Source organism: Rasamsonia byssochlamydoides (genome assembly GCF_041956645.1).
Source record: "Rasamsonia byssochlamydoides strain NRRL 3658 unplaced genomic scaffold VTN77scaffold_2, whole genome shotgun sequence".
Taxonomy (NCBI): Eukaryota; Fungi; Ascomycota; class Eurotiomycetes; order Eurotiales; family Trichocomaceae; genus Rasamsonia; species Rasamsonia byssochlamydoides.
Genome location: NW_027192385.1, coordinates 478,727 through 504,834, shown reverse-complemented (window position 1 = coordinate 504,834; position 26,108 = coordinate 478,727). Strand labels below are relative to the sequence as shown.

At 50.1% G+C, this 26,108-nt stretch overlaps 12 protein-coding genes across 12 annotated transcripts; 7 read left to right on the top strand and 5 right to left on the bottom strand.

Annotated features, from left to right (window-relative positions):
- Nucleotides 1-126: 126 nt before the first annotated feature.
- On the bottom strand, nucleotides 127-546 carry VTN77DRAFT_2743 (uncharacterized protein; the record flags this gene model as incomplete). Its single annotated transcript, XM_069418616.1, has 4 exons — nucleotides 127-149; nucleotides 223-275; nucleotides 364-476; nucleotides 535-546. The coding sequence occupies 4 exons, from the start codon at nucleotides 544-546 to the stop codon at nucleotides 127-129; spliced, it is 201 nt and encodes a 66-aa protein (XP_069282224.1).
- A 788-nt stretch (nucleotides 547-1,334) lies between these two features.
- Nucleotides 1,335-2,735, top strand: VTN77DRAFT_2742 (uncharacterized protein; the record flags this gene model as incomplete). Its single annotated transcript, XM_069418615.1, has 1 exon — nucleotides 1,335-2,735. One exon carries the CDS (start codon nucleotides 1,335-1,337, stop codon nucleotides 2,733-2,735), a length of 1,401 nt encoding a protein of 466 aa, XP_069282223.1.
- Nucleotides 2,736-3,125: 390 nt separating this feature from the next.
- VTN77DRAFT_2741 (uncharacterized protein) lies at nucleotides 3,126-7,610 on the top strand (the record flags this gene model as incomplete). Its single annotated transcript, XM_069418614.1, has 2 exons — nucleotides 3,126-3,188; nucleotides 3,258-7,610. The coding sequence occupies 2 exons, from the start codon at nucleotides 3,126-3,128 to the stop codon at nucleotides 7,608-7,610; spliced, it is 4,416 nt and encodes a 1,471-aa protein (XP_069282222.1).
- An 867-nt stretch (nucleotides 7,611-8,477) lies between these two features.
- On the bottom strand, nucleotides 8,478-9,311 carry VTN77DRAFT_2740 (mitochondrial 54S ribosomal protein bL27m; the record flags this gene model as incomplete). The annotated part of the gene is made up of 1 exon (XM_069418613.1): nucleotides 8,478-9,311. The coding sequence occupies one exon, from the start codon at nucleotides 9,309-9,311 to the stop codon at nucleotides 8,478-8,480; it is 834 nt and encodes a 277-aa protein (XP_069282221.1).
- A 301-nt stretch (nucleotides 9,312-9,612) lies between these two features.
- Nucleotides 9,613-10,074, top strand: VTN77DRAFT_2739 (uncharacterized protein; the record flags this gene model as incomplete). The annotated part of the gene is made up of 2 exons (XM_069418611.1): nucleotides 9,613-9,784; nucleotides 9,881-10,074. The coding sequence occupies 2 exons, from the start codon at nucleotides 9,613-9,615 to the stop codon at nucleotides 10,072-10,074; spliced, it is 366 nt and encodes a 121-aa protein (XP_069282220.1).
- Nucleotides 10,075-10,548: 474 nt separating this feature from the next.
- On the top strand, nucleotides 10,549-12,399 carry VTN77DRAFT_2738 (uncharacterized protein; the record flags this gene model as incomplete). Its single annotated transcript, XM_069418610.1, has 3 exons — nucleotides 10,549-10,919; nucleotides 11,002-11,173; nucleotides 11,242-12,399. The coding sequence occupies 3 exons, from the start codon at nucleotides 10,549-10,551 to the stop codon at nucleotides 12,397-12,399; spliced, it is 1,701 nt and encodes a 566-aa protein (XP_069282219.1).
- Nucleotides 12,400-14,759: 2,360 nt separating this feature from the next.
- VTN77DRAFT_2737 (60S ribosomal protein eL43) lies at nucleotides 14,760-15,266 on the bottom strand (the record flags this gene model as incomplete). Its single annotated transcript, XM_069418609.1, has 5 exons — nucleotides 14,760-14,829; nucleotides 14,881-14,979; nucleotides 15,032-15,097; nucleotides 15,162-15,192; nucleotides 15,248-15,266. The coding sequence occupies 5 exons, from the start codon at nucleotides 15,264-15,266 to the stop codon at nucleotides 14,760-14,762; spliced, it is 285 nt and encodes a 94-aa protein (XP_069282218.1).
- A 2,677-nt stretch (nucleotides 15,267-17,943) lies between these two features.
- On the top strand, nucleotides 17,944-18,519 carry VTN77DRAFT_2736 (uncharacterized protein; the record flags this gene model as incomplete). The annotated part of the gene is made up of 2 exons (XM_069418608.1): nucleotides 17,944-18,193; nucleotides 18,266-18,519. The coding sequence occupies 2 exons, from the start codon at nucleotides 17,944-17,946 to the stop codon at nucleotides 18,517-18,519; spliced, it is 504 nt and encodes a 167-aa protein (XP_069282217.1).
- Nucleotides 18,520-18,784: 265 nt separating this feature from the next.
- Nucleotides 18,785-19,561, bottom strand: VTN77DRAFT_2735 (uncharacterized protein; the record flags this gene model as incomplete). Its single annotated transcript, XM_069418607.1, has 1 exon — nucleotides 18,785-19,561. One exon carries the CDS (start codon nucleotides 19,559-19,561, stop codon nucleotides 18,785-18,787), a length of 777 nt encoding a protein of 258 aa, XP_069282216.1.
- Nucleotides 19,562-20,052: 491 nt separating this feature from the next.
- Nucleotides 20,053-20,537, bottom strand: VTN77DRAFT_2734 (uncharacterized protein; the record flags this gene model as incomplete). The annotated part of the gene is made up of 2 exons (XM_069418606.1): nucleotides 20,053-20,216; nucleotides 20,273-20,537. The coding sequence occupies 2 exons, from the start codon at nucleotides 20,535-20,537 to the stop codon at nucleotides 20,053-20,055; spliced, it is 429 nt and encodes a 142-aa protein (XP_069282215.1).
- A 768-nt stretch (nucleotides 20,538-21,305) lies between these two features.
- VTN77DRAFT_2733 (uncharacterized protein) lies at nucleotides 21,306-23,694 on the top strand (the record flags this gene model as incomplete). The annotated part of the gene is made up of 4 exons (XM_069418605.1): nucleotides 21,306-21,527; nucleotides 21,585-22,048; nucleotides 22,107-23,552; nucleotides 23,604-23,694. 4 exons carry the CDS (start codon nucleotides 21,306-21,308, stop codon nucleotides 23,692-23,694), a joined length of 2,223 nt encoding a protein of 740 aa, XP_069282214.1.
- Nucleotides 23,695-24,295: 601 nt separating this feature from the next.
- Nucleotides 24,296-25,812, top strand: VTN77DRAFT_2732 (uncharacterized protein; the record flags this gene model as incomplete). Its single annotated transcript, XM_069418604.1, has 2 exons — nucleotides 24,296-25,132; nucleotides 25,192-25,812. 2 exons carry the CDS (start codon nucleotides 24,296-24,298, stop codon nucleotides 25,810-25,812), a joined length of 1,458 nt encoding a protein of 485 aa, XP_069282213.1.
- Nucleotides 25,813-26,108: the final 296 nt, after the last annotated feature.

Genomic DNA, 26,108 nt, shown 5'->3' with positions numbered 1-26,108 from the left:
TTCCCGAGTCCATAATATATGAAGCACGCACACAACACCGTTCGCCAGAATTAATAAATAGCAATCATCAAAATGCACATATTTCAGTTCCCCTAACTTTTGTTGTAGTAATCAGATTTCATTCATTCACTGCTTGAAGGCTTCCTTGTCTAGATTGTGGAGTGGCATAAGTCAGCAAGTGTGCGGTCATGTCATTTCTTGTCGACGGGAGGGACAACATACTAGGTTGTTGCGTGAGCAGCAAGCCGTATCTCTTCTTCAGGGTGATACGATGCCTGTAGGAGACAGAAGTCAGCATAAACCCGATCATCACACCAACAATTGGCCCCCTCCCCCCTTCCCTCTGGAACTGCGTCTACCCACCTCGAGTACTTGTCATCGGGCGAGAATCTGGCCGGGTGAGCAGACTTGGTGACCTGGCCGTTCAGGACCTTCTTCAAAGTGTAGATGCGCTTTCCATCTTTGTCGAGAATGTACTGTAGCAGCAGTCAGCATTGTCTGTCATATTGATTGGATCTGAAGAAAAAGACGTACCATGAGATGCATCTTGACGGACGGTTGGTAAAAGCTTCTCCCAAAGAGAAATTGAAATTGTCTGTTTCTTTTCTGAAGGATTGGGAGAACTTCTATACCAGTAAAGGCGTGACGATTGTTGTGAACTTGCAACTGTTTGAAGTTCGATCGAGCTCGTGCGGAGAAATTTCTGGCAGGACTGGGTGGCGGCACAGACCGCCTAGGCCAATTCTGAGTCCTGATTGGTGAAAGCCTGATGTTGCGTCTGTTACTAAGAGTGCATTTTTAGCGATTGCAGCGACCTCTAAATCTTCTTCCCGCCTAAGCGACCCCAAGCACCATTTTTCTTACAGTAATCACTTTCAATTGAGTGAATATAAAAAGTTCTACTGCACGCACTTTGCTGCAGATGCCAACTAACCGGACTTCCATGAGAAATGTTATGCTGCCTTCTGAAAGTGTGTACTATTTTTATGTGAAGTTTTTACAAATCCAGGACTAGCAGGGTCTCCAGGAAGAGACCTATTTTTCTTGGTGAGTGGCTTTACAACTGCATGATCGCCCCTCTCTCAATGATGACACCTTTATTTAATGTCTAGACAAATGGCCTTGATTTTTTTGCTGTTTGTCAATGCTGGCATTATAAATAGACTACAACGGTATCTGAGAAGAGAAGAAAGAAAAATTTTTCTCTCCCAGTGATTGTTTGCTTCAACTAACCCTTGCGTGTGTCTAGTATCAATTCACGATATTAGTAGATTAATGATGACTTTACGATAATGACTTCACAATCTACAACGAGTTCTTCGACTTCCCCCTCCATGGACGCTAAATCACAAACCGCTCGCAGTCCTCGACCTCAAAAACCCAATTACAAACACATCCACCGCTTCCCCCTTCCTCTCAGCGTCCATCCGCTCCCTCCTCTGATTCCTCATAATCCTCTCTCCATAATCAGTGTCCTCCTCTCGTACCTCACCTGCTTGATTTCGCCCCCTCGCCATGAAATCTACTCTGCCTACTTTGACTCGGCCACTTCCTCTGTGCATGTCACAGATGAAAAGGCAATACGAGCTCTGTGGGAGATGGGATTCTTTGGCAAGGGCAGTTTGAGCAGAAGTGAGCCCAGCTGGCTGGAACGGGAGAAGAAGAGGAGAGGATTGCTCGGAGAGACCACGAGCGAGGAAGCAACGGGGAAACGCAGAGTCGAGAGACGCGAGTGGAAGCTGGAGAGAGCGAGGAAGGAAAGGGAAGCAATTATCCAGAGATTGAAAGAAGAGGCCGCCGCCAGGGGAGGCGTTATCCCTCAGCCTGACACGGCTGCCGAACCTATGCCTGAAAATGGCATAACCAATGGATCTGCCGATGGCTCGTTGGACAAGGATGTCTCAGCCAGCCAAGCGGAGGTGGTCGAAGAGACACAACCAGAGAGGATTGTTGCACAGGAAGTAGATGTCCATGCAACCAACGGCTCTGTCGACAAAAGCTCGCCCAACGGCACTAAGACTGTTCGTTTTTCTCCGATCGTCGAGGAAAAGAAATTTATCTCAGATTCCGAAATTACTACCCCCGTCCCTGAGCCAGCGACTAGCCGGCAAGATACCATCGAGGAATCATTGATCAATCAAGAGCACTTACAGCTCTCAAACGAAGAGGCCTTCTTCCTCGTATATGGCCTGGGAGTTCTTCGAGTCTTTGATGACACTGGCAAACCCATCCAGCCTGCAGCCTCCCTATTAAGGCTATTTTGCCAGCATTCTTATTTCCCCCCGCGTGATCCTACCACGAACGTTGAGCCTGATGATCCCTTCATGCTTTCGTACGTGGTGTATCATCACTTTCGCTCTCTTGGCTGGGTTGTGCGATCCGGAGTGAAATTTGGAGTCGACTACTTGCTCTATAATCGAGGGCCTGTGTTCGCCCATGCAGAATATGCAGTCGTCATCCTCCCTTCATACGAGCACCCTTACTGGGCTGCTATGCAAGAGCAGAGAGATCGAATTTCCCAGAGGCAGGCACGCAGCTGGTGGTGGTTGCACTGTGTTAACCGCGTGCAGGCCCAGGTGAAGAAAACCCTGGTGCTGTGTTTTGTGGATATTCCTCCGCCATCAACATCCCTTGCTACAATCTCGTCCCAGCAAGACATTGAATCATTCCTACGCCGTTACAAGGTCAGGGAAATGACCATAAGGCGATGGGTGCCGAATCGCAGTAGAGATTAATGACTCGATATGAGGAATTTCATGGGAGTGCTCCCGAAAAAAAATTACCTTTTCCGTGTAAATATAATTAATTGACGTGCTGTACATAAGATATGACGATCGTAATGATAAATAATAAGTGCCCTCATGTCATGAAGGGCAAATTGGACTACATTTCTTGCAGCAGCCTTAACGAAGCCGCCATACCTGATCGGTAACAATTATTACGGCCTGACAGACGCGTTTGGTCACGTGTTTTACGCGTCTCGCGTCAGTCTTAAGAGACTCATATTGGATCCAATTTGGTCAGCCACATGGACGCCCTCGTGCAACAAAAAATTAAAGAATCGGGGACTCAAGCGATGGCTAAGAGCCTCTGCAGTGCTCTTCTTATTGCTGGCTAATACGGACATGGATTCCCAAGAAGACAGTATCGACATTGCGAAGTTGAAGCGTTTCGCGCTAGGCCTTGCTGTACGTGCTCATCATGTGGCGGCGTGCTTCCCTGTCGACGCGCTAACTTAGTCGCCTATGCACGCCTAGGAAAATGATACTTCTCAGCCGCTTGTGAACAAGCCCCGTATTTCAAACAGTGACAACACGCAGGGTCGTCTCCAACCTGCTCGGCGAGACCCTGGAGATGACGGACAGCCTGCCGGCCAGGAGCCCGCTTCACATTCACTCTCTGAGCCTGCCGTTCTTTCGGCCAACCCTGCGCCTCAACTGCCCCCGCCTCTAGAGCACAATGTGAATGGGACCAGTCTGAGGAAGACGTCCTCCCAGGCAGACCCTCTACGCGACGCTCCTGAACCAGTGTTTGGCAAGATGAGTTCCGCAGACGGCCCCGGCGACACACAGCCGGTCTCCCAGTCTGTTTTCGACAGCATTATCAAGCGGGACATGTCGTTTCAAGCCCTTCAGGAGGGAAATAAAATCGACGTTGAGATGGGCTATGATGAAGGAACAATGCGGATGACTCTACATGAAGGAGACCCTGGCCATATCGACTTATTGTCTGGCTTTGGAGAAACCGAGGCCGGCAATGAGAACTCTGACCAGGATGACGATGGTTCTACTTCTAAAGTGGGAGAATCTTCTCCTTTACAGCGTCAGTCCAACTTGTTCCCTGAGTCTCAGCGATTCTTGAGGACGCCCGCGGCGGTTGAGAAACAGCATGATACTCCGAAGTTGGCCACGACAACCCCATCCCTTCCCCGAAATCCCCTCGCGTCCGATGGAGGATCTAGTGGTGGTCTTATGGCACTCAGCCAGGTTTTCAAGGCAACCCAGGCTCCTTCCTCGCCGTTTGTCAACGGACTACCGTCTGAACCATTGTCGGATCGACCCTCACCGGATATTCCTATTCAGAACCGGCCACTACCAACATCTTTGTCCTCACCGTCCCGGGCGCCCGGGCTACGTCGTGGGTTTACCGAACCGCAGGCGAACTATATTTCGATGAAAGAATCGCAGACGAGGCGTGAGAGGGTCATTGAAGAAAGACGAGCGCGTTCTGCGGAGAATCTCAATTCTGAAGATCAGAGTGATAGCGAGTTCGAGAAAGAACCAAGTTTCGTCCAGCGTCTCAATCGGCAGAGGAGGATCGATGAAGAAGCCAATGCGCAGTTGGTCAACGTCACCGCACCTGCCAGGTCCAATTTGCAACAATCAGGAAGGCAACCGCGTCCGTCGAGGTCCCCCTCAGGCAGAGATCGAAGAGGGAAGGTGCACGGGAGTGAATCTGCGATTGTGACAACGGGTCACGAGACACAAGGATCTACTCTTCCCTTTCAAAGTGGTGGAACTAGCGAAGAAGAGACGGAACAAGAAGACGATTTTGTTCCGCCTACGAGCCAGTCTCGACCTCCTCTGTCTTCAACCGAGGAAGACAAAGAGAATTACAACGGGCCTCCCATTCGCATTCCGGAGACGACAGCTCGTGCACACGACCGACTCTCGCAAGCGTTAGAGCTTCAGGCTAGCCCCTCGCTTCTTCGCACGCCTCCGGCGGACAAGATTACGATGTCGCCTCAGCATGCAGCCAACAAGGATCATACTTCAGGATTCGAAGAGCTCACTACATCATCCCAGGTAATCAATGTACGAGATTCTCAACCTTCTCCGAGCCAAAGGGAGAGGCAGGTCCTCCATGCTGGTAATGCGGCCGCCAAACCATGGAGCCAGAGAAATAAAGCCGGGCAGTTGCGTCAATCTCAGCAGGGGGCACAAGCAGGTCTTGACCCTGATGTGGAAAGAGTGTACTCATCTCCTCCAGCAGAGGCGCTGGTCACTTCTTCTCCCCCGGGAAAACGTCAAGACCTGCAACGTGATCTAGGCCAAGACAATCCTCAGGGAAGCAATATGCAGCGCCTTCAACGTCGTTCGACGTCCGTCTCTTCTGATGACGGCGTCACCAATCTCACACAAGGGCGGTCCTCGCAAAATGACATGCTTTCACACGGCAAAGTGAATATGTCTGAGAAGCCCTCGTCCATGCCGTCTCGAGTCGCAGACACGCCAGTTACTAAAACCACAGACACAATCCCAGAATCGAGTCCAACCCATTTTCAACAGGAAACTTCAATGGGTATGACTGAGCCAGCAATGCAAGAAGACGATGATTTACCCCCTCCTCGCCATCAAATGAGGTATACAAGCGATCAGGATGGGAAAGCGAGATCTTTTCGGAATGCCAAAATTCTCTCCAGTCCAAGCGGGAAGCAGCGCAGAGCTCTCACGGAGATCGCTGCTGATGCATCGCCACAAGTTGGCACTGGCCATTACGATATCGACTTCAACATTCTCTCGCAAGACGATCGAGAATTCAGATCAGTTGTTGGCTTTTCTCCCCTCCCGCCCAAGAAGAGACGACGAGGCAATGACGGCCAAAATATTATCGCCTCTGATCCAGCTTGGCCTGTAACGCCGAGACCGGAGTCATACAGATCAGATAACCGCGTTGCCCAGAGCGAGGCTGAGCCAATCGACGCTCAATCGATAGAACAAACATTTGAGCCTAATGTTGTGCGGCGCCAGCGGCCCAAGCCATTTAGGAGAGCTGAAACTGTCTGGGAAGTCGAACTATCACCACAGAACCCTGCACCGAAAACAGCCACCTCGCAACGACCTCGGGTATCTCGTTATTCGGAATCACGTTCCACTGAGCTAAGGAGGCCTGCGAAGCCTGCTGTGATGCAGCAGGTTGTGATACACAACGAACGCGAGTCTATGCCTGCGTCAAGGGGTGAAAGTCCGGATCCTATACAGATAGATGAATCCTCCCAAGATATTCCAGCGGGTACTGGGCCTCAAGAACCCGATTCAACAGAGGCTCCCCCGGTCGAAGCTGCGCAGGCTCGAGAGCATTCATTTGAAGTTCAGGTTCCTGCTTCTGAGGAAATGGTGCGTGCACCCAATCAAGTCTTCGCTTTCTGGAATGGTCGTAAGCGTGCATATTACCCTGCTACGTGCCTAAGGACGATAGGCGGTAGTAGCCAGCAACGCTATGTGGTCAAATTTGTGGATAGTGGTCCTGTTGAGGTCCCCGTTGCTTCGGTAAAAAGGCTTCAATTGCGCGTTGGAGATGGGGTCAAGGTGGAATGGCCGAATGTTCCAAGAGTTACCCATGTTGTACGAGGATTCTCTGGCCAGCTGAGCGTGGAGGAGCTCTCGAAAGAAGACAGTTACGGGTTGCTTCCTATGACAGATGTTTACGGGCATTCGACTGTTATACTGGCGGCGAAACAGCGGAAGAGTCTTCCGAGCGGTGGTCTTCCGGAACCTGAGCGTACCATCGAGGTTCCTATTTCCAGCATTTATCTGGACATGATTCTATGGAATCAGCTGAAGGATCGTCAGTTTTCCTTCCATTCTAAACTTGACCAGCCGTCGACGAGGCTTCAGACGCCGATTAGACACCATTTGACTCCAATCTCCCCGGCCTCTCGACTGTCTCGTAGTATTCTACTTGCTCAGACAGGTCTCTTCGCCGGGATGGTGTTTGCAGTCTCCTTTGTGGAGCAGGAAGACGCCAAGTCGCGTGTCATGAAGTTGATCATGGAAAATGGTGGACGCATTTTGAGGGATGGGTTTGACGAATTATTCGAATTCCCATCGAGTATTCCGTCAGCCACACCCTCCAAATCTCCTGTTGCAGCGAACACCACAGGAGACGCAACGCAGTTCCGTCTCACTAGCAGTGCGGAATCCGTGGGGTTTGCTTGTCTGGTTGCTGACAAGCATTCCCGTCGCGCAAAGTACATGCAAGCTTTGGCCCTGAATATCCCCTGTCTTTCAGGACGGTGGGTCGAGGACTGTGTCCGCCAAAATCGGATTCTGGACTGGGAGACATATCTTCTTCCGGCTGGAGAATCAATGTATCTCCATGGGGCCGTCAAGTCGAGAATCCTGACCGCCAGCCCTGCTCACTCAGCACGACTGGCTGAAACCATAGCTGGGCGACCGAAGTTGCTGGAAGGCCAATCTGTGCTCCTGGTGATGGGTCGCGGAAAGGCGGAAGAAAAAAGGAAGGCTTACATTTTCCTTACGTATGCGCTAGGGGCATCTCGAGTCGAGCGTGTCCTTGACTTGAAAGCTGCCAAAGCCGCTCTGCAGGAACACAGACAGGAAGGTGGACAAGGACCCGGATGGGACTGGATCTATGTCGACGACCACGAAGAAGCCGCCGCGAAGGCCATGATCCTCGGAAAGTCCACCGGCAGTGCGGCCGGGAAGCTGATCTCCCGTGTGGGGAGAAAGCGGAAGAGATCCTCCACGCTGGTCGAGTGCATCGGTGGGAATGACGTCGATCGTCTGGAGAAAAAGGTCCGAATCGTGGGCAACGAGTTTGTCTGCCAGAGTCTGATCTTGGGAAGACTGTGTGAAGAATTATCGTGATGACTATCGACTAGAAAACAATCGTCACGTGGAGTCGCTCGATTACCTTTCGTGAAGTGTGTGAACGCTGAATTTCGTGGCTTGATGTTCGGTTGTTGATTTTTCTACTCCTGTATCTGTATGTTTCCTATACTTTTTTTTCAGGTCTGGAGGTTATGAAGAGTCCATGCATATGTACACTTACTATAGCATGGAATGGATGGATGGAATCGAGTGGAATGGTGAAATGATGGAAGGAAAGGAAAGGACAGGAAAGGAAAGGATACCCTATGCTGTCTGTTGTATTGTTATGTCATGTGTATATCATGTCTTTCTCGTTTCGCTTGCATTGCTGCCTTTTTTTTCTGCCCTGGCCCGCTAGTTAGAGTATTAATCAGTTAATGCAACTTGTCACGCACGGTGAGTACCGTGGATGATGATGATGATGATGATGTATGTCCTTGAGTATCCTACAAGTTATTAAAAGTGACACAACTAGCCGTATTACTAGATATTTGCATCGCAGATAAATAGGTATTCCAACTCCTTGAACTAAGTAGATAAGGCGAATAGAAGAGATTGGTTCCGGTCAGGCTATTAATGATGATAATACAGCTGAGATTGGTTTGCACTGTCTGTACATACATAACTAGCTTTGCAAAGGTATGAAATTTGTGACATTGGAGTCTGATGTAAGTGATGGCTTGTCAGGCTTGTACATACATACATCCGGTAAAACCAGAGAGCTGAAAGATGGAAACTTTGAGATTTTTGCTGACTCTTTTCTAATGATACATACAGTACATAGATACAACCAACATCCCATAAATGAAAAGCTCCTCGGTGTCACAGAAACCCAAGCCTTAAGTATAACAACGGGCTGAACTATTACCGACCAGCTTTGGCTTTCTTGGCCGCCTTCTTCCTGCTCTTCAAGCTCTTCATCTGGGCCACCCGCTCGGCTCGGGCCTTTCTCTTCCTCCACGCCAGCCAGCGGTTCTTGCGGTTGAACTCCTTCACCTTGATACCGGCCTTCTCGGCAGCACGTCCGATCTCCCAGTTTGCCTCACGGTACATGTAACCAGGACGCAGGGGCAGCTCCGTCTTCGAAGCCTCGACATGCGTCACGCTCGTCGTGCCGGTGGCCGCATCCGATTCGACCGACGTCTCCGACACTTGGACTTGCCGGGGCACCGCAATCATGTTCAAGCGCCGCTTGGTGGGCGCATTCCGTGGAGTGGGCAATGTGCCGTCTCGTTCGAAACAGACGCCAATGTACTTCCGCTTCGGATGCCGCTCCGGGTCCATGTAGTACTTCACATAGCCCGCCTCAGTCGCGTAGATTGTGTGGTCCCGACCCATCGCACAGTTCTCGCCGGGGAACCATTTCGTGCCACGCTGTCGATATATGATGTTTCCGGGGACCACGTACTCCTCGGCCCCTTTCTTCGCGCCTAGACGTTTACCGGGAGGGTCTCGGGCTTTTTGGTTGGCGGCACCTTGAGAAGCATGGGAAGCATATCGGAGTTGAGAGCGTGGGAGGAGGAAGCGAGTAAGAAGCGAGGATGAGGAGGAGGAGGATGGCGAGGAATATAATGATGTTGCAGGAGCAATCGCTGATGGTACCCCCTGGTGGAAAGTCGGTTGCTGGGAAGACAGCAGCGAGGGAGCGAATGCTCGCTCGAGCACCCGGAAGGATGCCCGTAATCTGGGCTGCAGCATTGGAGCAGGTGTGCAGAACCCCCTCGGGTAGAAGAATGAGGAGAGAGGGACTCTGCACTGCCAGCGGACGAGTTGTGGTGTTTCTCGCTGATTGTTCGGACAGCGGAACTTTTTTCGAGGATGTCGGAGTTGCCGTTGGGAGCTTTAGCTGGGTCACGTGCCTCCGCTATTCGATAGTTGGCTTTATGACAGCAGGAAGATCTAATTACAAGACAACCAGGACAATCGATAAATCAAAGAGACAGCCGTGTTAAAGGCACGCCAGTCAATTTTCCCTTAATCAGTTTGAAATTCTAGAAAAATGCTTGCCAAATCGGTTGCCGCCCTCTGGGCTCTGCTGCTCTTCATCTCCGCTGCGCAGGCCCAGTTCCAATTCTTCGAGCACATGTTTGGCGGTGGTCAACAGGAACACCACCAAGAACAGCAAGACGTTGCAAGCGATAGCTCATGGTACCAGCGAACATGGGAAGGAGGTATGCCTGTAATCTACCATGAATCCACGCACATACATTATCTACGTCCATCTCCATGCTGAACCTCTTGCTAATGGATACCGACCCTCTCTCCAGCCCATTGCAGTAGATACCTGTGCCCTGGCACTCTTGCTTGCGTCCACTTCCCGCACCACTGCCCGTGTCCGCATCCGAATGTCGAGGAGAAAGTTGAACTCGGTGAAGGCAGCGCCATCTGTGTGTCCAAGGGCGGCTTCAAGCCTCGCGAAGCAACGAGGAAGATTGAACTGGCTCGGAAGGGACTGCTATGATTAAGCTAGATTTGCTGGATTCTACTTTCTTTTTTTTGTGGCGCATGTTTAATTGCGACGGTATTTATTTATATCTTTGAATGAGAGGGCCTGGCGTTTCTCGGATTGTGTTGTTCTTTTCTCTTTTTCTGCCTCTAGCATAGACTTTGACCCAAAGTCGGGGATTACGAGCATAAAAGCTTGTGACAGATAGTCAAAAGCTTGTACATAACCGCGTATATATAAAATTTAGAGGAAGGCTGACATTTTCAGAATTAAAGAGGCGATTGGCGTTCTCCATACTTCTGCAGCGATGACGCTCACCATGACATTATCTCCGCTAACCCCGCGGGACCTCGACCCAGCGTCATTCCCGCAACATTTGGTGCGCCACCGCGAACAGTCCCTTCTTTCGATCCCAAATTTCTTGTCAGTTCTCTTTACAACACTCATACCCTCAAAGATAGTCTCATTGAGACATTGGAAATCTGTATCATGTGGAGCAGGCGATTTAGGCCGCCCGCTCTACGGTGGGTGACCGGAAGCAGAGCTCTCAGAATACCGGCAGGCCCTCGCGGGCCTCGAAACTCGCTCCGTCGCAGAGAATTTCCTCAGCCAATATCCAGAAACCGTTCTTTACCGCAAAATGCGCCTTCAGATGTCTCGCGAGAACAGCTCTCTTCAAACTACGAATATTTGTCGTCGACCCTTCGCGACACCAATCCCGAGCAGAACAGTCTCCTGTCGCCTGTGCATATACCGGAAGATCCCAATGCGATCCTCAAGGAGCGGCATCCAGCCGCAAAGATCTTGGCCAATTCAGGGCTGGTGGTTCAAAGACAGTTGGAGCTGATGAATGTCATGCTGTACGTCGATCCGCAACAATTCTGGGGCCCCTTTTTATTTTATATCACATGGAACATGTCCGCTGACGAGGTTGGGATCTAGTGGGTTTGAACAAGCAAATCGCTATGTCATTATGGATGCGAATGGGAATCATGTAGGGTACATGGCAGAACAAGAGAGCGGTTTTGGAGGCATGATGGCGCGACAGTGGTTCCGCACGCATCGGAGTTTCGTCACCCATGTGTTTGACAAGGACGAGAACGAGGTCCTCCGGGTATGTGCAGTCGCAAACAAATATTTCTCTGTTTCGATTTTATTAACGCATTTTGTGGCTGGTTTTAGTTTCATCGTCCGTTCTCATGGATCAACTCCCGGATCCGTGTCTATGACCCTCTGGAGCTTGCAGATGCCGCATACTCGCCTGCCACCAATCTCCAGGGCGCCTCCCCCACTTCCCTCGTCGCGGTAGCCGGCGGATCAAATGTAAAAGTGTCTCCTCTCGCAATTTCTGATATGCGTGTCGTCGGCGAGGCGCAGCAACGATGGGCTCCCCTCCGACGGAAATACGATCTCTTTATCTTTCACCCTACGCCAACCGCAGAGACTGACATGGGATCCAAACGAATCTCGAGTGACCCGCTCTCACAACCTCAACAATCGCAGTTGCTCCACGCTTCCGGGGGTCGAAACGACGGGGGAGAATACCATCAGTTTGCATACGTGGATGAACCTTTTCTCTCGTGGGATTTCTCTCTCCGGTCCGCAGATAACCGTCTCATTGGCTCTGTCAATCGCAATTTCGCCGGATTTGCCCGCGAGATCTTTACCGATACTGGTGTCTATGCTCTGAGGATGGATGCCGCCGCCTTGGCAGAAGAAAGGGAACAGCGGCATCTCATCTCCCAGACGGGTCAGGCTCCCACTGCATATACCGAGAGATTTACGGGGATGACGCTTGACCAGCGTGCTGTGATGCTGGCGACCGCCGTCAGCATTGACTTTGATTACTTTAGTCGCCACAGCCACTCTGGTGGTTTCATGCCCCTGTGGTTCCCCGGCGTAGGTGGTGAGGCCACTGCAGGTGGTGCAGCAGGCGAAGCTGGGGCTGCTGGAGCTGGAGCTGCCGGTTCTCAAGCAGCCGCCGCCAGTCAAGCAGCAGGAGCCGGAGAGGCAGCCGCTGTTGGAGAGACCGGCGCAGGCACCCTTGGGAGAGCTGGAGCTGTTGGCAGCATGGCAGAGGCAGCCGCTTCCGGCGCTGCCGGTGCCGGGACGATAGCAGGCTACGAGGCCATGCGAAGAGGATTATATAGTGATGCCCAGACTCCCGTGCCAGAAGAGCAGCAACGACAAGGCCCCCCTCAACCACCACCGAACGCTAGTGAAGAAGTCTGGGGCGAAAGCTATGAGGATTTCTGGGGTCAAGGCGGCGGCGCTGACCGCAGTGGAGGGTTCGAGAATGACGTAGAGGAAGAAGAGGGGGAAGAAAACGATTGGTTTTGAAGCACCTCTACTGTGTATAAACTGTGTACAAATATTTGATACGAACAAAAATCTGTGGATTTATGTTGTCTACATGGGATGTGTGAGAGTGTGGGCGGCGTTGTTGATGATTTACATTCAAATGTATTTCTCGGACGGTATGTCCGTCATATCCTTTGTACTGTACGATATAGCTAATAGAGACCTTATGTACCTAGGTGAATCCACGTCACATTCCTGAGCGCTATCTCTAGAGGAAGCCCATCTGGCATCCTAGCTTATCGCTCAGCCAGTGGAGAATCTCTGGGGCAGTTGCAAGTTGACATATATATTGATTGTATAATCACAAAAGTTTAGGGCTCAGGAGCGGGGGTTTGCCTCCTAGTTGATCGCCATATTGCTTGACAGTTATTGTATATACACCCTGACTGCTGGCAATTTGGCTAATAGTCCATATCAGTTGTCCGTCTTCTTCATGATTGAGATACTAATGAAATCCAAACACAGCACATGGCAAATGTGCTAATTCAACTACCTAGGAGTGATCTAAATGACAATAGTCGTCTCACTGGAGTCCCTGTTCTTCGCCTTCCGGGAGCTCAGAGAACCGGGTCAAGTACAGGTAGGTATCTTCTTCACGACGGCCGTCTTCCGACGAGAACGTATAGTTGCGGATCAAGCGACACTCCTTTCTGGAACTCAGCGCGAATGCCTTCTCACCGCCTCCGAAACTCTTCTCCGCTGCCGAGAATCTCATCAGGTCGCTTGTCCAAGACTTCGTAGCTAAACTCTTCCCAGGCCCCGAGAGTCACGAATCTGGCAAGTGATCTTAATTCTGGCTTAGGCTGAGGTTTCGATTCCTTCACTTCCGTTAAGCCGATGTCCTGAAAACTCGAACCGAGCTTGCGAAGCCATCTATACACGACAGACGTTAGCTGGGTTTAATTGATTGCAATTTAACCCTAGACCATCATCACATACTCGTAGGACAATCCGGCTGATAGTAAGTACTTCACACCATCATCACGGAAGCTCCGTGTGGCCTCCGCTACGATGTCTGGTCTCGACGTGACAACCTGGTTTCCAGGGACATCAATTTCTAGCCACTGGAGATATCCACCAGGTTCTGTTTCAATTCGATTAGCCTTCCCATGCACATACGCTTAAAAAAAAGTTGGCCTTCTTTTCTCATCCAGAAGACTTACTGAGTAAAGACGTAAGATTCTTCAGTAAGTCGCCAAGATTGTCGTCCCTGACAAGAATCCCAAAGAATCTAATGTGCACAACATTGTATTTCCCAAGCAGATTTTCAGGAATGGGCTCGAGGATATTCAGCGTGGCAAGATTCACGTTCGTTGGTAACCATTCTTTCGGTGGGAATTGCGCCTCGGAGATATCGAAGCCGTCAATCTGCACTGACTTGAGACTCTGCGATACGGAAATTGGCCATAACCTGAACAACAACAAAGAAAAGGGGCGTCATGAGCATATATAAAATTAAAAAAAAATGATGCCTAAGAACAAATATACCGTGCCTGTTCCGATATCTGCAATTTTCGCGTTCTCGTTCACAGGGATATCCGGGTGGAGTAGATAGCCGCATTGGAGCTGTGTCCAATACAGTTGCAGGTCCAGGCTGTTGTTACAATATCAGCAGCGAAAGCCAACAAACAAGATCCCACGAGACGCACCGTGCGGAAGCGGAGGCAGTTCTCCCAAGGAGATACTCATCTTTCTCGGATGCCATTGGAATACCTGCTTCTATGAGGATGAGAATAGGATAGGTAATCTTCTATCACTGTAGTAGATCAATCACAATGGACTTTCTTAGGTGTGTACATGTACATACATATATTACTTTGTGTACACTGGAGAATCACCACTCTATATAGCTTCCTAATGCTGACAGTTTTGGCCCCTACGCTTGAGGGGATTCAGCCTTCTTGATTTGCTTCGACTACATAATGAGGCGGGAGGCCTGAAAACGCAACGTGTATCCATTCATCACTTTTTATCCCCAAGTTCCCTGGCTGCCTGATTTTCCAAAATGAGTCAGAGCATACTACTAGGTGGCCATGTAAGGATAATCGTGAATACGGAGTAATTCTCTATACCCAATTTAGATAGTATGTTGCGGGATAAAATGGCCCTGGCGAGTGTCCCATGTCCATACTGAGGACGGTGTTTGAGGCTCTACTTATCAGAAACTAAGCTACCTACATGAGTAGATCCGCGATCAAAACCATGCCCGCGGGAAGAAATAGCTCGTGATGAGTGATCATTTTGGCGGTTTCCCCGGAGAGGTATCCCGAGAAAAACAAGCCCTGCAACCGAAACGCCAGGATCCCTGAACTGTGCCGAATCAAAGCCGTTCCATCGAATTAGGAAGTCGTGATCGCGATCTCTCGCAATCTGCGCAGCGTCGATCTCGCAGCCGAGGCAGCTGGGGTCCTATCCGGGAGTTAGAGAAGAATTCAGGTATGGATGGAGTGCACGACTCACGAGAGCGTGTATGCGCCACCGGAGATCGTCTTGTTACAGCCCGAGCAGTGCCAGATGCCGACGGCAGCGCGACGAACAGTGTTTCGTCCGCAGAATGTGCTGGACCTGGTTAGCTACGCTCCGCGAGGGCTCGCTGGATCGCTTGACGTACCACGTGTAGCGGGCGTGCTGGGAAATCTCAATACGCTTGACTTGCTTGCGAAGAGAGGCACCGTATCTAGGCCATATGTTAGGTCGAGGGACGGAATCGAAGAGGGGACGTGGAGCGCGCAGCTTCATACCTCGTGCCGTACTTGCCGACAATACCGACCTCTAGAACATTGGTTAGCAAAATCTGAGGCTAGGCTTCTAGGGAAGTTGCCCTTACTCGTTGTGCGCTTCGCCATGGTGTCAAGGTTTGAGACTTCTGAAGTTGGGGATGGTTGAATGTGGTGAGATTTGCTGGCGGAGCAAAAATTGGAAGTTGTCGATTTAGTTTGTGCGTTTGAGTACATAGGCAGACTGACTATTTTAGTCTGGCGACCCGTATTAGTCATCGCTTATTCAGAAAATATTATGTAAGCGGCGCTAATGGCCGTGCCTGCTGCCTGACCCTATATATGACCAAATACATGAAATTGAATTTCATTTTCCTTCTTTACCTCTTATTACCACTAACTGCTTTATAACTGATTATTTACTATTTACAAAATATTTAGTAAAAACTTTCTATTGAGAAACTCCTTTTTACCATTTCAAAAAAAATCGTAAAGGGGGAGGGGAGAAGGGAATGGATGGTAAGGTGGGTTGTAAGAAGAAGGTAAGAAATGGTGAAAGTCAAATACAGGTAATAGGCTGGGTCAGGTTACATAATACCTTCTGAATAAGTGATGACTAATAAGGGTTGCCGAACTAAAATGGTCAGTCAGTTCGCCTGAAACCACCGAGTTTTTCCAAGCGTGGACAGAAAACTAAAAATCTCTAGTAACATGCAAATAATTTGCACCCCCAAATTCGATGCCAAGCCCGCCAGCTCCAAACTAGGCGTAGGTCAGCCCTAGAGCCCTAGGAGCCCTAGGAGCCCTAGGCTGCCTAGGTAAGTCAAAACCCTATATTAGAGGGTGCTGCGTACAGCGCTAAAAACCATTCTATAGGGCACCTATAAGAGATACCTAGAAGGCAGATAGCTGTCCAGAATCACTGACGGTGCGTTCTGAGCATATAATGCTTATTAACCCTTTTGTTATGCTTTACAGCAATACTCATTAAACTTTACCATCAATATCAAGTCTGAATTTAACTTGAGAGAGCATCCTTAGTCTCTCAAATGTTTTGAGAAACTGCTCAACTCTTTATTCAGTATTTGGCCGTATAAAATTGACAGATCTCCCTGTGGAGTGGCAGGGACCGGTCAATGACGCCCTTGAGGGTGAGGAATGTATCTTTGTCGTGGCTCTGCTACCTTATACGTCAAGTGCTCTAGGGCCAGAGAATCAAAAAGGCCGAAACTAGGTGTCTCATACTTCCTCCCAGATATATTTTATACCAGATACTTTCCGACTGCACCAAGGGTTCGGAGCCACATCGCTCCCATGACGACCCTTCTGACGAACAAGATGTGATATCCGTTCATCTCTTGGACGAGCAAAATAAGCGGATCGCTTCTATCCATGTTCACCAGGACGGCACCTCAAAAGGTGACATGGCATTAGTCAGAAAGCGTGGTTTTGACAGCATAGAGTATTGCAACTGTCTTCATGGCTTCGTCATGTTCTGTAAGTTTACAGCTTGCTATGTCTTACACACGGCAAAAGACTGCCCCCATACTCGTATTATCTGCATACCCTCTTTCCTAACAGCAGTCAAGCCATAGCTACCAGATCTTTAGAAAGCCCTTATATGGGATCATGAGGCTGTCAACCAGGCCTCAGACAGCAATTCCTTTGCTGATGGCCGTGTTTCTGGCATCCACTGCAGCATTTTCTGGATAAAATAAAGGAAAGGAAACAAGCAATAAATGATGCTAATTTTATCACAAGACATCACTTCAAATAACCACCTCCAAGGCATTGAGGACATCTCGATTCTTGCCCAAATTGAGGACGTAATGGGGTAAAGGAGTTAAGTAGCAGACCTATATAAACAGCAGATATTTGAGACAACAGGTAGAGAAAAGATGAACTCTCAAGATTTCCCAGGACGCAGCGGCGATAAATATGGCTTTCGGGGTCATGGGAAAAGAGCCAATACCAATCACACAGCACAGCTACAGCGGTCGCCACTTCCTTCTCTATAATTAGCAGCAAAATACCCACTCATCAACTTGGCATAGTACAGTGATATCATGATGTCATCTTGTCACATTAAAAGCGTGTAAGATCATCCACAAAGAATATTGCAGCAGGTAATAAGCCCAAGATTTAAAAGTTCACTGCTATCATTAACACAATCATTTTGTGTTGGTTTTCCAGATGAGATTTTTTTTAGTACATATACAAGTTACAGTTAAGTTCGTTAAAAAAGACTCACATGGCCAATGGTAATCCCAAATCACGGGAACTGATAATGATGATGGGAAGTGAGCCTCCAGCCCTAGAACGGCAAGGGGATCCGGACGACCTGCAGATCTTCCGGTACCTACTAGGTGGAATGTATCGTTTATACCTAAATCAGTATAGCGTATCCGATGGTCAAAAATATCACGAGACCCACTGCTCTCTCCGGTCCCTGACCGCCTTCCGGTTATAATATCGGCCTGGACGGTGGCGTGTGGGGAGTGCCGTCCTACAGTCCCGACGGTGCCAGTACCTTCCCTCGCAATCTACGGAGTAAAGCTCCCTAACCGACTGCATCGACTGCATCCACCCCACCATCGAGCCCGGATTCAATCAATCGAACTCCTTCGACCTGTTTCCTCGAGCAGAGGAGTGTCGTTCCATCATATTGGACTGTCTCTACCTCCTCGTCGAGTCTCTTGTCATCTGTCCTTTCACCGCCTTCATTCACGGACTCTTAAGATACCGCAAGAGCGTTGGGTATTGTCTCGCGTATTAAAGACTAAACTCCTTTGAACGTCCTCCAGCAATGGCCACAAGCGTTGCGCAGAAGCGCCTGTTCCACGAATACAAGAACCTATCCACCAATCCGCCCGAAGGCATCACCGCAGGGCCCGTCAACGAAGATGACATGTTCCACTGGGAGGCCCTGATCCAGGGACCTGAGGGCACGCCGTACGAAGGAGGAGTCTTTGCGGCGGAGCTGAAGTTCCCAAAGGACTATCCGCTGAGTCCGCCCACGATGAGATTCGTGGGAGGCGGAGTCTGGCATCCGAATGGTGATTGTCTTGGATATCTGGTCTCTTTTGCTTCGTTTCAGTCTGCGTCCGGCTAACATTTGGCTTCTGTAGTATATCCCAACGGCACCGTCTGCATATCGATCCTGCACCCTCCAGGTGATGATCCAAACCACTACGAGCATGCCTCGGAACGGTGGTCGCCCATCCAGAGCGTCGAGAAGATCTTGATCTCCGTCATGAGCATGTTGGCGGAGCCCAACGACGAGAGTCCTGCTAATGTCGAGGCCGCCAAGATGTGGCGTGAACGGCGAAGCGAATATGAGAAGAGGGTCCGGGAGGAAGTGAGACGGGGTTTGGGTTTGTGAATTCTTTTTCTCCTGCTGGTCGACCTTGGCATAGCTAGAAAGATCGGTATTTTGTCTGTTCTGGTACAGTTATGCTTTTGTCCGTCTTTTTTTAATCACTTGTTTTGGGCATTGCAATGATCATGGAACGGCGCATATTTTGGTAGGGGCAGACATTATGGTGTTTGGACGGAGAGAGCAGTATACCTTGGTGGGCTTATCGAGGTTCTCCGCACTCATCATAGTCATCTCCTTGTTTTTCATCTGCTCATGTACATACCACTGTCTATAATTCGCATTCCGGGAAGTTGAAGACCTGCTCTTCAGCAGGGGTTGAAAGACGATCCAACACAACCATTTTACGGTCAATCCAACCTTCCAGGCCTCCTTCTCTTTCATACAGAATTTCCGTCTCGGCCTTCAAATTCAACATCAGCATCGTCTGCAGCTCCGCCCGCCACCCAAGCTCCGGTCCATCTTCCGCAAAAGCCGGGCTGTTCATTAGCATGGCCCGAGCCCTCTTCCAGTCTCTCGAGCTTAAGGGAATCAGGGCGTCATCTCCCTGGGTGTCCGCCCCGGCGACCGCGTCCGAGATGCGTACACCAAGCCACTGCAGACCGGGGGCATTGAGTCGGGCACTCTCGTGCGCGTGCGCCATGGAGCCGTATTTGTATGTGGACATGATGGCCATCCCGTCAGGGTCCCCATCGACCAGTGCGTAGAAGCGTGGAGGAGTCACGACGCCGAATTTTGACGGCCGATCGCTATTTCTTCTATGGCCCGTCTCAGAAAGCAGGTGGACGAAGGTTCGAGTACAGAGATCGGGGTAACCTTTGCCCTGGAAAGAAGGAGGGGAAACCGTCCAGTTGAGCAGGTGAGGGATGCAAAAGAAATAGTACTGCATCGTTGAAGCTAGCTTACAGTGATCAAGATCCCTTTTCCAACGGCGGAATTCATATGGTACCGGTTTCTGACGAGCCTGCGCAGGATTGCCTACAAGCATAATCAATCTGATTAGTTCTGGGGTGTGAAAACGCCTCAATAAATATACCCAGGTGTCCATGATAAGTATACTATTTTATGGAGTATCTGCATGCCTCTTTCTCTACGACAAGAACCCAGTTTGCTTCCGAAATGTCAATGCTGTCGATGTCTTCCAGTCGCGGGATAAGAACATCCTAAATCGGAGGTTGGGAGTTAGCATTTTTATCGAGTTGTCAGAAGCAGAGCGAATATTTTGATACTTCAGACGATGATCCCGTTCCTACATCTAATAAGGTCTGGGTTTTCGTCGTCAGGCGGTAGTAACCTGCAGTCAGGCCCTTTGCGACGGAAGCCTTTCCGCCATTTTTTTATCAGTAACGTATGTGTATGCACTGCGCACGGAGTGATATATCCCTAAAGAGAAATCTGCATATATAGCCCTGGAGGGTACTGCACATACCACATGCAAAGCAGCTCGGTCCACGCCAATTGTGTAGGCAAAATCATCGATGAGCGTGTCCACAATCTTCTGGGAGCCGAAAAGGGCCGGATCGTTGTAGTAAATGTCCCTTAGAAGCCATTCCATTTTGGAGTCAGTATCCATTTAGAAGGAAAGACAATGAGAATGAAATGCTTGCTGAGTTTAGACAGGAATGCCAAATAGCACCTTTTCGTAATCACGGAGTCGTCCATGATGGCTCCGTAGATCAGGGAGATGACGCGCAGGGAGGTACCTAGACCTTTATCTCAATATCACCATCCCACGTAAAAATGTGAAGTCTCTTCATACTGAATTTCCACGTTTCATACGTAGTCTTCCCGGGCCATGAATACGTCGTGTAGATCTCGGGTCCAGTAGCTGTAACTCCAAGGGCTCCCCCTCCTTCTTCGTCGAGGGGACTAATGCGGAATACACGGTCTCTCTGGAATCTGTGCTTGATGGTAATGGATGCACGGGCATTGGGGTCCATTAGATCGTTCAGGATAGTAGTTATGAGGGAGCGGATGAACTCCGCTGCTGGACTGCCTCTAGCTGATGAAGAAGAGGAGGACATGGACAGTGTAGTATGTGCTGTAGATATATTGAATACATTCAATTCAGTATTGGGAGTGGGAATGGATAGATACAAAATCGCAGTGTTTTCAAAAGCAAAGAGAAAGTAAGGAGTCTTCTGGCGACAGAGATAGATGATTGCTCTAGAACAGATTTTCCTGCTTTCAGCAGCCGTCGTGTTGTCTGGTGGTCTCGTGACTCTGCCTCTTCTGATGCAGTGTTTCTCGACTCGTCCAGGCTCTACATTCCCCTTCAACCTTGTCATCGGACGTTGGCAGAATATTGGAAAACTGCACTGCTTCCTCTGACAAGGGAGATTCGATTGAGACTTAGCATAGAGAAGCGTCTATCTCGATATAGCTTGCTTGACTGACAACTAAGTCCTACACCCAGATTCTTGTTGGAGGAAGAGATGTTTTCTGCATCATGTGCCCCCTTGACGTTAACAATGAAGTACACGTCTCAGTTAACACTCATATGTATTCGATGAGAGCCACACCGTGTGTACTTCAGATATCAGGAATTTAGGAATTTCAACAGAGGTAAAGTTCTGACATTTTCACATGTTCTCGCATGTGATTACCCCTGATGAGTCAGCAGGGATCTTCACACCGCTAAACCTTACAGCCGCAACTCCTCCGTACACGCATCGATCATACCTGGCAGCCACTCGCCTTTCTTTTGCTTCCGGCCATTTTCTCATCTGCAGTTCGCGTGATGGTTTGGAATTGAGCCGTTTCGAGCTGTACAACTGACAGGGCTTGACAACATGGGAGCGACGCGAGCAAGCCAGGACCACATCGGTCGTTGGAGGACTTCCGCCAATGGCCATCTTTCAACGGATGCCAATGGCGACGAAAAGACCGACTATTCAAGATGGAGGTTGCTTGACGACGACGGTCGCCAGACATGGCATTACTTGGAATCAGATGAAGAAAATGAAAAGTGGCCCCAGAGCGTCGCGGACAAATATTTCCTGGGACTTCCAACGGTAAACTAAACTCGCTGCATTCATGCCACTCCGGCCGACTCTAATTTGATTTGTCAGGACTTGCCTGATCTGCCACCCGCCAAAACTCCATTGCAAGCAGCGGAGAATGGACTCACGTTTTTCTCCAAACTGCAATTGCCCCCAGGGAACTGGGCCTGCGAATATGGCGGTCCGATGTTCCTGCTACCAGGCATAGTCATCACCTGGTATGTCACTAACACGCCCATCCCCCCCGAGTATGCTGTCGAGATCAAGAGATATCTCTTTGCTCGACAACATCCTGTGGATGGAGGATGGGGGCTGCACATTGAAGGTCACAGCTCAGCCTTCGGCACGGCGATGAACTATGTAACGCTGCGCCTCCTGGGAGTGAGTGAAGAGGACCCTCGCCTAGTCAAGGCACGAGGTTTTCTGCACAAACTTGGCGGTGCCATCTATGCACCTCACTGGGGGAAATTCTGGCTCAGCATTCTCGGCGTGATGGAGTGGGATTGTGTGAACCCTGTTCCTCCAGAGTTCTGGTATGTACATACCTGTTAGCCCCTACGCGCCCCATTCTCTAACTTTGGAATTTCCCAGGTTGCTGCCCGACTGGGTCCCGTTTGCGCCGTGGCGGTGGTGGATTCATATTCGTCAGGTCTATCTTCCTATGTCCTACTTGTGGTCCAAGAAATGGAGCCATCCCCTGGACCCGCTGACGAAGCAGCTTCGAGAAGAGCTGTATACGCAGCCGTACGAGTCCATCAATTTCGCTACCCACCGCAGCTCGATTGCTGAGACAGACAACTACTACCCGAAGACCTGGATTCTGAACCTCATTAACTGGCTTCTGGTTGTCTTGTGGATTCCATTTTTTCGCTGGTCTTCGTTGGTCAAGCGTGCAGAGGACTGGGCTTGGGAGCTGATCCGGATGGAAGATGAAAACACCGACTATGCCGGACTGGCTCCTGTGAGCAACCCCATGAACTTTGTCGCCTGTTATGTCCACGATGGGCCAGACAGCGAGTCTGTCCGTCGCCATCGGGAGACTCTGCATGAGTACATGTGGATGAAAAACGAAGGAATGCTAGCCAATGGCACCAATGGTGTTCAAGTCTGGGATACGGCTTTTGCTACGCAGGCCATTGTTGTTGCTGGCTTTGCTGACGATCCCAAGTGGCGACCAATGCTCACCAAGGCCCTTGAGTTCTTAGATAACCATCAACTCCGGGAGAACGTACCGAACCAGGAGAAGTGTTACCGTCAGCATAGAAAGGGAGCGTGGCCCTTTAGCAACAAGACGCAGGGTTATACCGTCAGCGATTGCACAGCTGAAGGGTTAAGATCGACTTTACAGCTTCAGGAAGTATACGGATTCCCCAAATTGATTTCGACAGAGAGGCTTAAAGACGCAGTGGACTGTCTGCTCCTGATGCAAAATCCCTCTGGAGGTTTCAGCGAGTATGAGAGCACCCGAGGCTCGCCCAAGCTGGAATGGCTAAATGCGGCTGAAGTGTTTGGAGGGATCATGATCAGTTACGACCATGTCGAGTGCACGACGGCGTCTGTTACCGCCCTGTCATTCTTCAGCAGGTTTTATCCGGACTATCGAGCCGATGAGATCAAGGCCGCCAAGCTCAAGGCAGTACAGTATATTAAGCGAGTTCAAAGAAAGGATGGGAGTTGGTATGGGTCTTGGGGCATCTGCTTCACATATGCGGCTATGTTTGCTCTTGAGAGTCTTGCCAGCATCGGGGAGACCTACAGCAACAGCGAATACGCCCGTCGCGGCTGCGAATTCCTTCTGTCCAAGCAGAAAGAGGATGGCGGGTGGGGTGAATCTTATCTCAGCAGTGAGAGACATGTGTACACCCAGCATGAGAAGTCCCAGGTCGTGCAGACAGCCTGGGCCTGCCTGGCACTGATGGAGGCCGAATACCCGCACAAAGAACCAATCCGCAAGGCCATGAAGTTGATAATGTCTCGCCAGCAGCCGAATGGCGAATGGCTTCAGGAGGCGATTGAGGGTGTTTTCAACCAGTCGTGGTACGTACTCAAGGGGTAGATTGACTGCAATGTCCTTGCTAACGTATATAGTATGATTTCTTACCCGAACTACAAGTTCTACTGGCCCATCCGAGCTCTTGGGCTATATGCCAAGAAATTTGGCAACGAGGAGCTGCTTTGAGATGCTGTCAGTCGTCAAACAAGTCATTAATATAATAATGCGCTGTAATCATAATGTAATGATGTGAAATTCGTCCGAGGAATCTACACTATCAATGTGATACCCTTGCAAATGACCTCATCTGGTCTCCAAACTTCGGTCTAGCAAGTGGTAGATCAATCATATAATTCAGCAGCCGGACCAATGCACCAGCATTCTGGATCTCATCCGAAAAATAATTCAATCTGTACTGTTGCTCTAGATAATTAAATCGGTTGCTGATAGCTAGGGAATCACGTGTTGGGCAGAGCTCCGAGCTCCCCGCAGCTGCGGAGAAAGCCATCGAAAGGCGGTAGAACATCCAATAGTGTGATATGATCTAATCACGCTTTCAACAACAACAAATATCCTGGTTGTTGTTAGGTAGTCTATGAATTTTTCTCAATCTCTCGCTCCTTGAGCGCCAATTCTCACTGAAGTTCCTCCCCCCATCTCTCCCGAAATCATCATTCAGAACCTCACATGTCCCCACCTAGACACTGAAGCTGGACGCTGCTCACCGAGCAAGAACGTGTTTACAGACGTTGACTGAAGAACTTCCAGAGAGTGTATTTCTAGTGCGATGAACGCCGCTACACAGGGCGACAAAGCGATCGCAAATTCCGACTGGCCCGCGGCCATCAAACACTTCACCAATGCCCTGATCGAACTACCCCGCGCGCCGAGCTATTACATCAAGCGGTCGACGGCGTACTCGCGTCGAAAGCCCGCGGACGGAGGACCGGATTTCCAGGCCGCCCTTCGCGATGCGGAGATCGCCCTCGTGCTCGCTCGGGAGCGCGCCAAGCGCGAGCTCATTCTGGACGCGCAGATGAGGCGTGCGATCACATTGTTCCAGCTCGAACGGTACGGCGACGCGGCGTTTGTCTTTGACATCGTGAAAGAGAAGATCGACTCGGGGCGTCCCTCCAAGGATAAGTCGGCGCAGATGCAGGCTGCGATGGGGCAGCAGCGGTCGTTGGAGAAGCACGAACAGGAGCTGTCCATCTGGACCGTCAAGGTTAAAGGGAAACTCAGCAAACTGGATCCGAACAGTGAGAAAGCAGCCGTGACGGTCAAGGAGTATCCGGAGAATCTCGAGGTTCCGGGAGAAGAAGAGCTTAGGAAGATCCTGAAAGCTCAGCTTGCGGGAGAAACAGGCGCTGGTGGTGAGCCGTCTGGGGAAAAGGCCGAGACAACAACAACCACCACTACGAATGAGCCATCTGCCGATAAAACCCAGGAGGCGAAGCTAGATGCAACCGGTCCGGGCTCGTCTGCACCACTGTCAGCGGGTTCTGGTGCTTCTCCTGAAAAGATCCGGCATGAGTGGTATCAGTCGAATGATTCGGTGGTTGTGACCCTGTATGCCAAGGGTGTTCCAAAGGATAAATTGGACGTTGATCTTCAAAGCAATTCGGTATGTTGCAGCATATACATCATGTCCATTCTGATGACACTAATTGGGGGAAAAAATAGATTTCTATTCAATTCCCGCTTCCGTCAGGCGCCGTGTTTGCCTTCACGCTCGATCCCCTGTACGCTTCTATCGACACGACTCAGTCCAAGGTCGCCGTGTTGTCTACGAAAGTTGAGATCGTGCTCCGCAAACAGACACCTGGTCAGAAATGGAGTGCCCTAGAAGCTTCATCGACGTCAGCGACTCTGGCAGATCCTTCTACCGCTACCAATAACGCTGCGGGCTCTTCCACCTCGACCACCACCAGCAGCAGCAAGCCCAGCGCTCCCGCTTATCCAACATCGTCCCGGCACGGAGTCAAAGACTGGGACAAACTAGCAATTGACCTCACAAAGAAGAAGAAGGACAAGACGAAGTCAGGTGCCACCAAAGGCAAAGACAAAGACAAGGGTGACGACGACGCAGCCGCCGAATCCGACGGCGCCGAATCCATCGACTCCGACTACGGCACCGGCGACCCCGTCGACGCATTCTTCAAGAAACTGTACGCCAACGCCGACCCGGACACGCGCCGCGCCATGGTGAAGAGCTACTACGAAAGCGAAGGGACGGCGCTGAGCACGAACTGGGAGGAAGTGAGCAAGGGGAAGGTGCCGGTTCGGCCGCCTTCTAGTGATTAATCAAGCCTCCTTCTTGCGAACTCCATGACTTTTGATTGAGCGAGGGAGGTTGCATTTGCTTTCTTCCTTATTCTTTTTTTTCCCTTGCTTGCTGGTACTAATTCATAAACCACATCAAACTGCATGTAAACGGGGCATGGAGTCTGACGGATTTTTCATTTCATTTTTTTTCCTATCTGAGTAATTTCGCTAGCGACAGACATAGGGCCGGCTGTTTCTGTTTTCACTTTTGTTTTTCTCAGTTGCTTGCTTTGCTTTCAGGATATGTTCTTGATAGAGATGAAAATGAAAGTGAA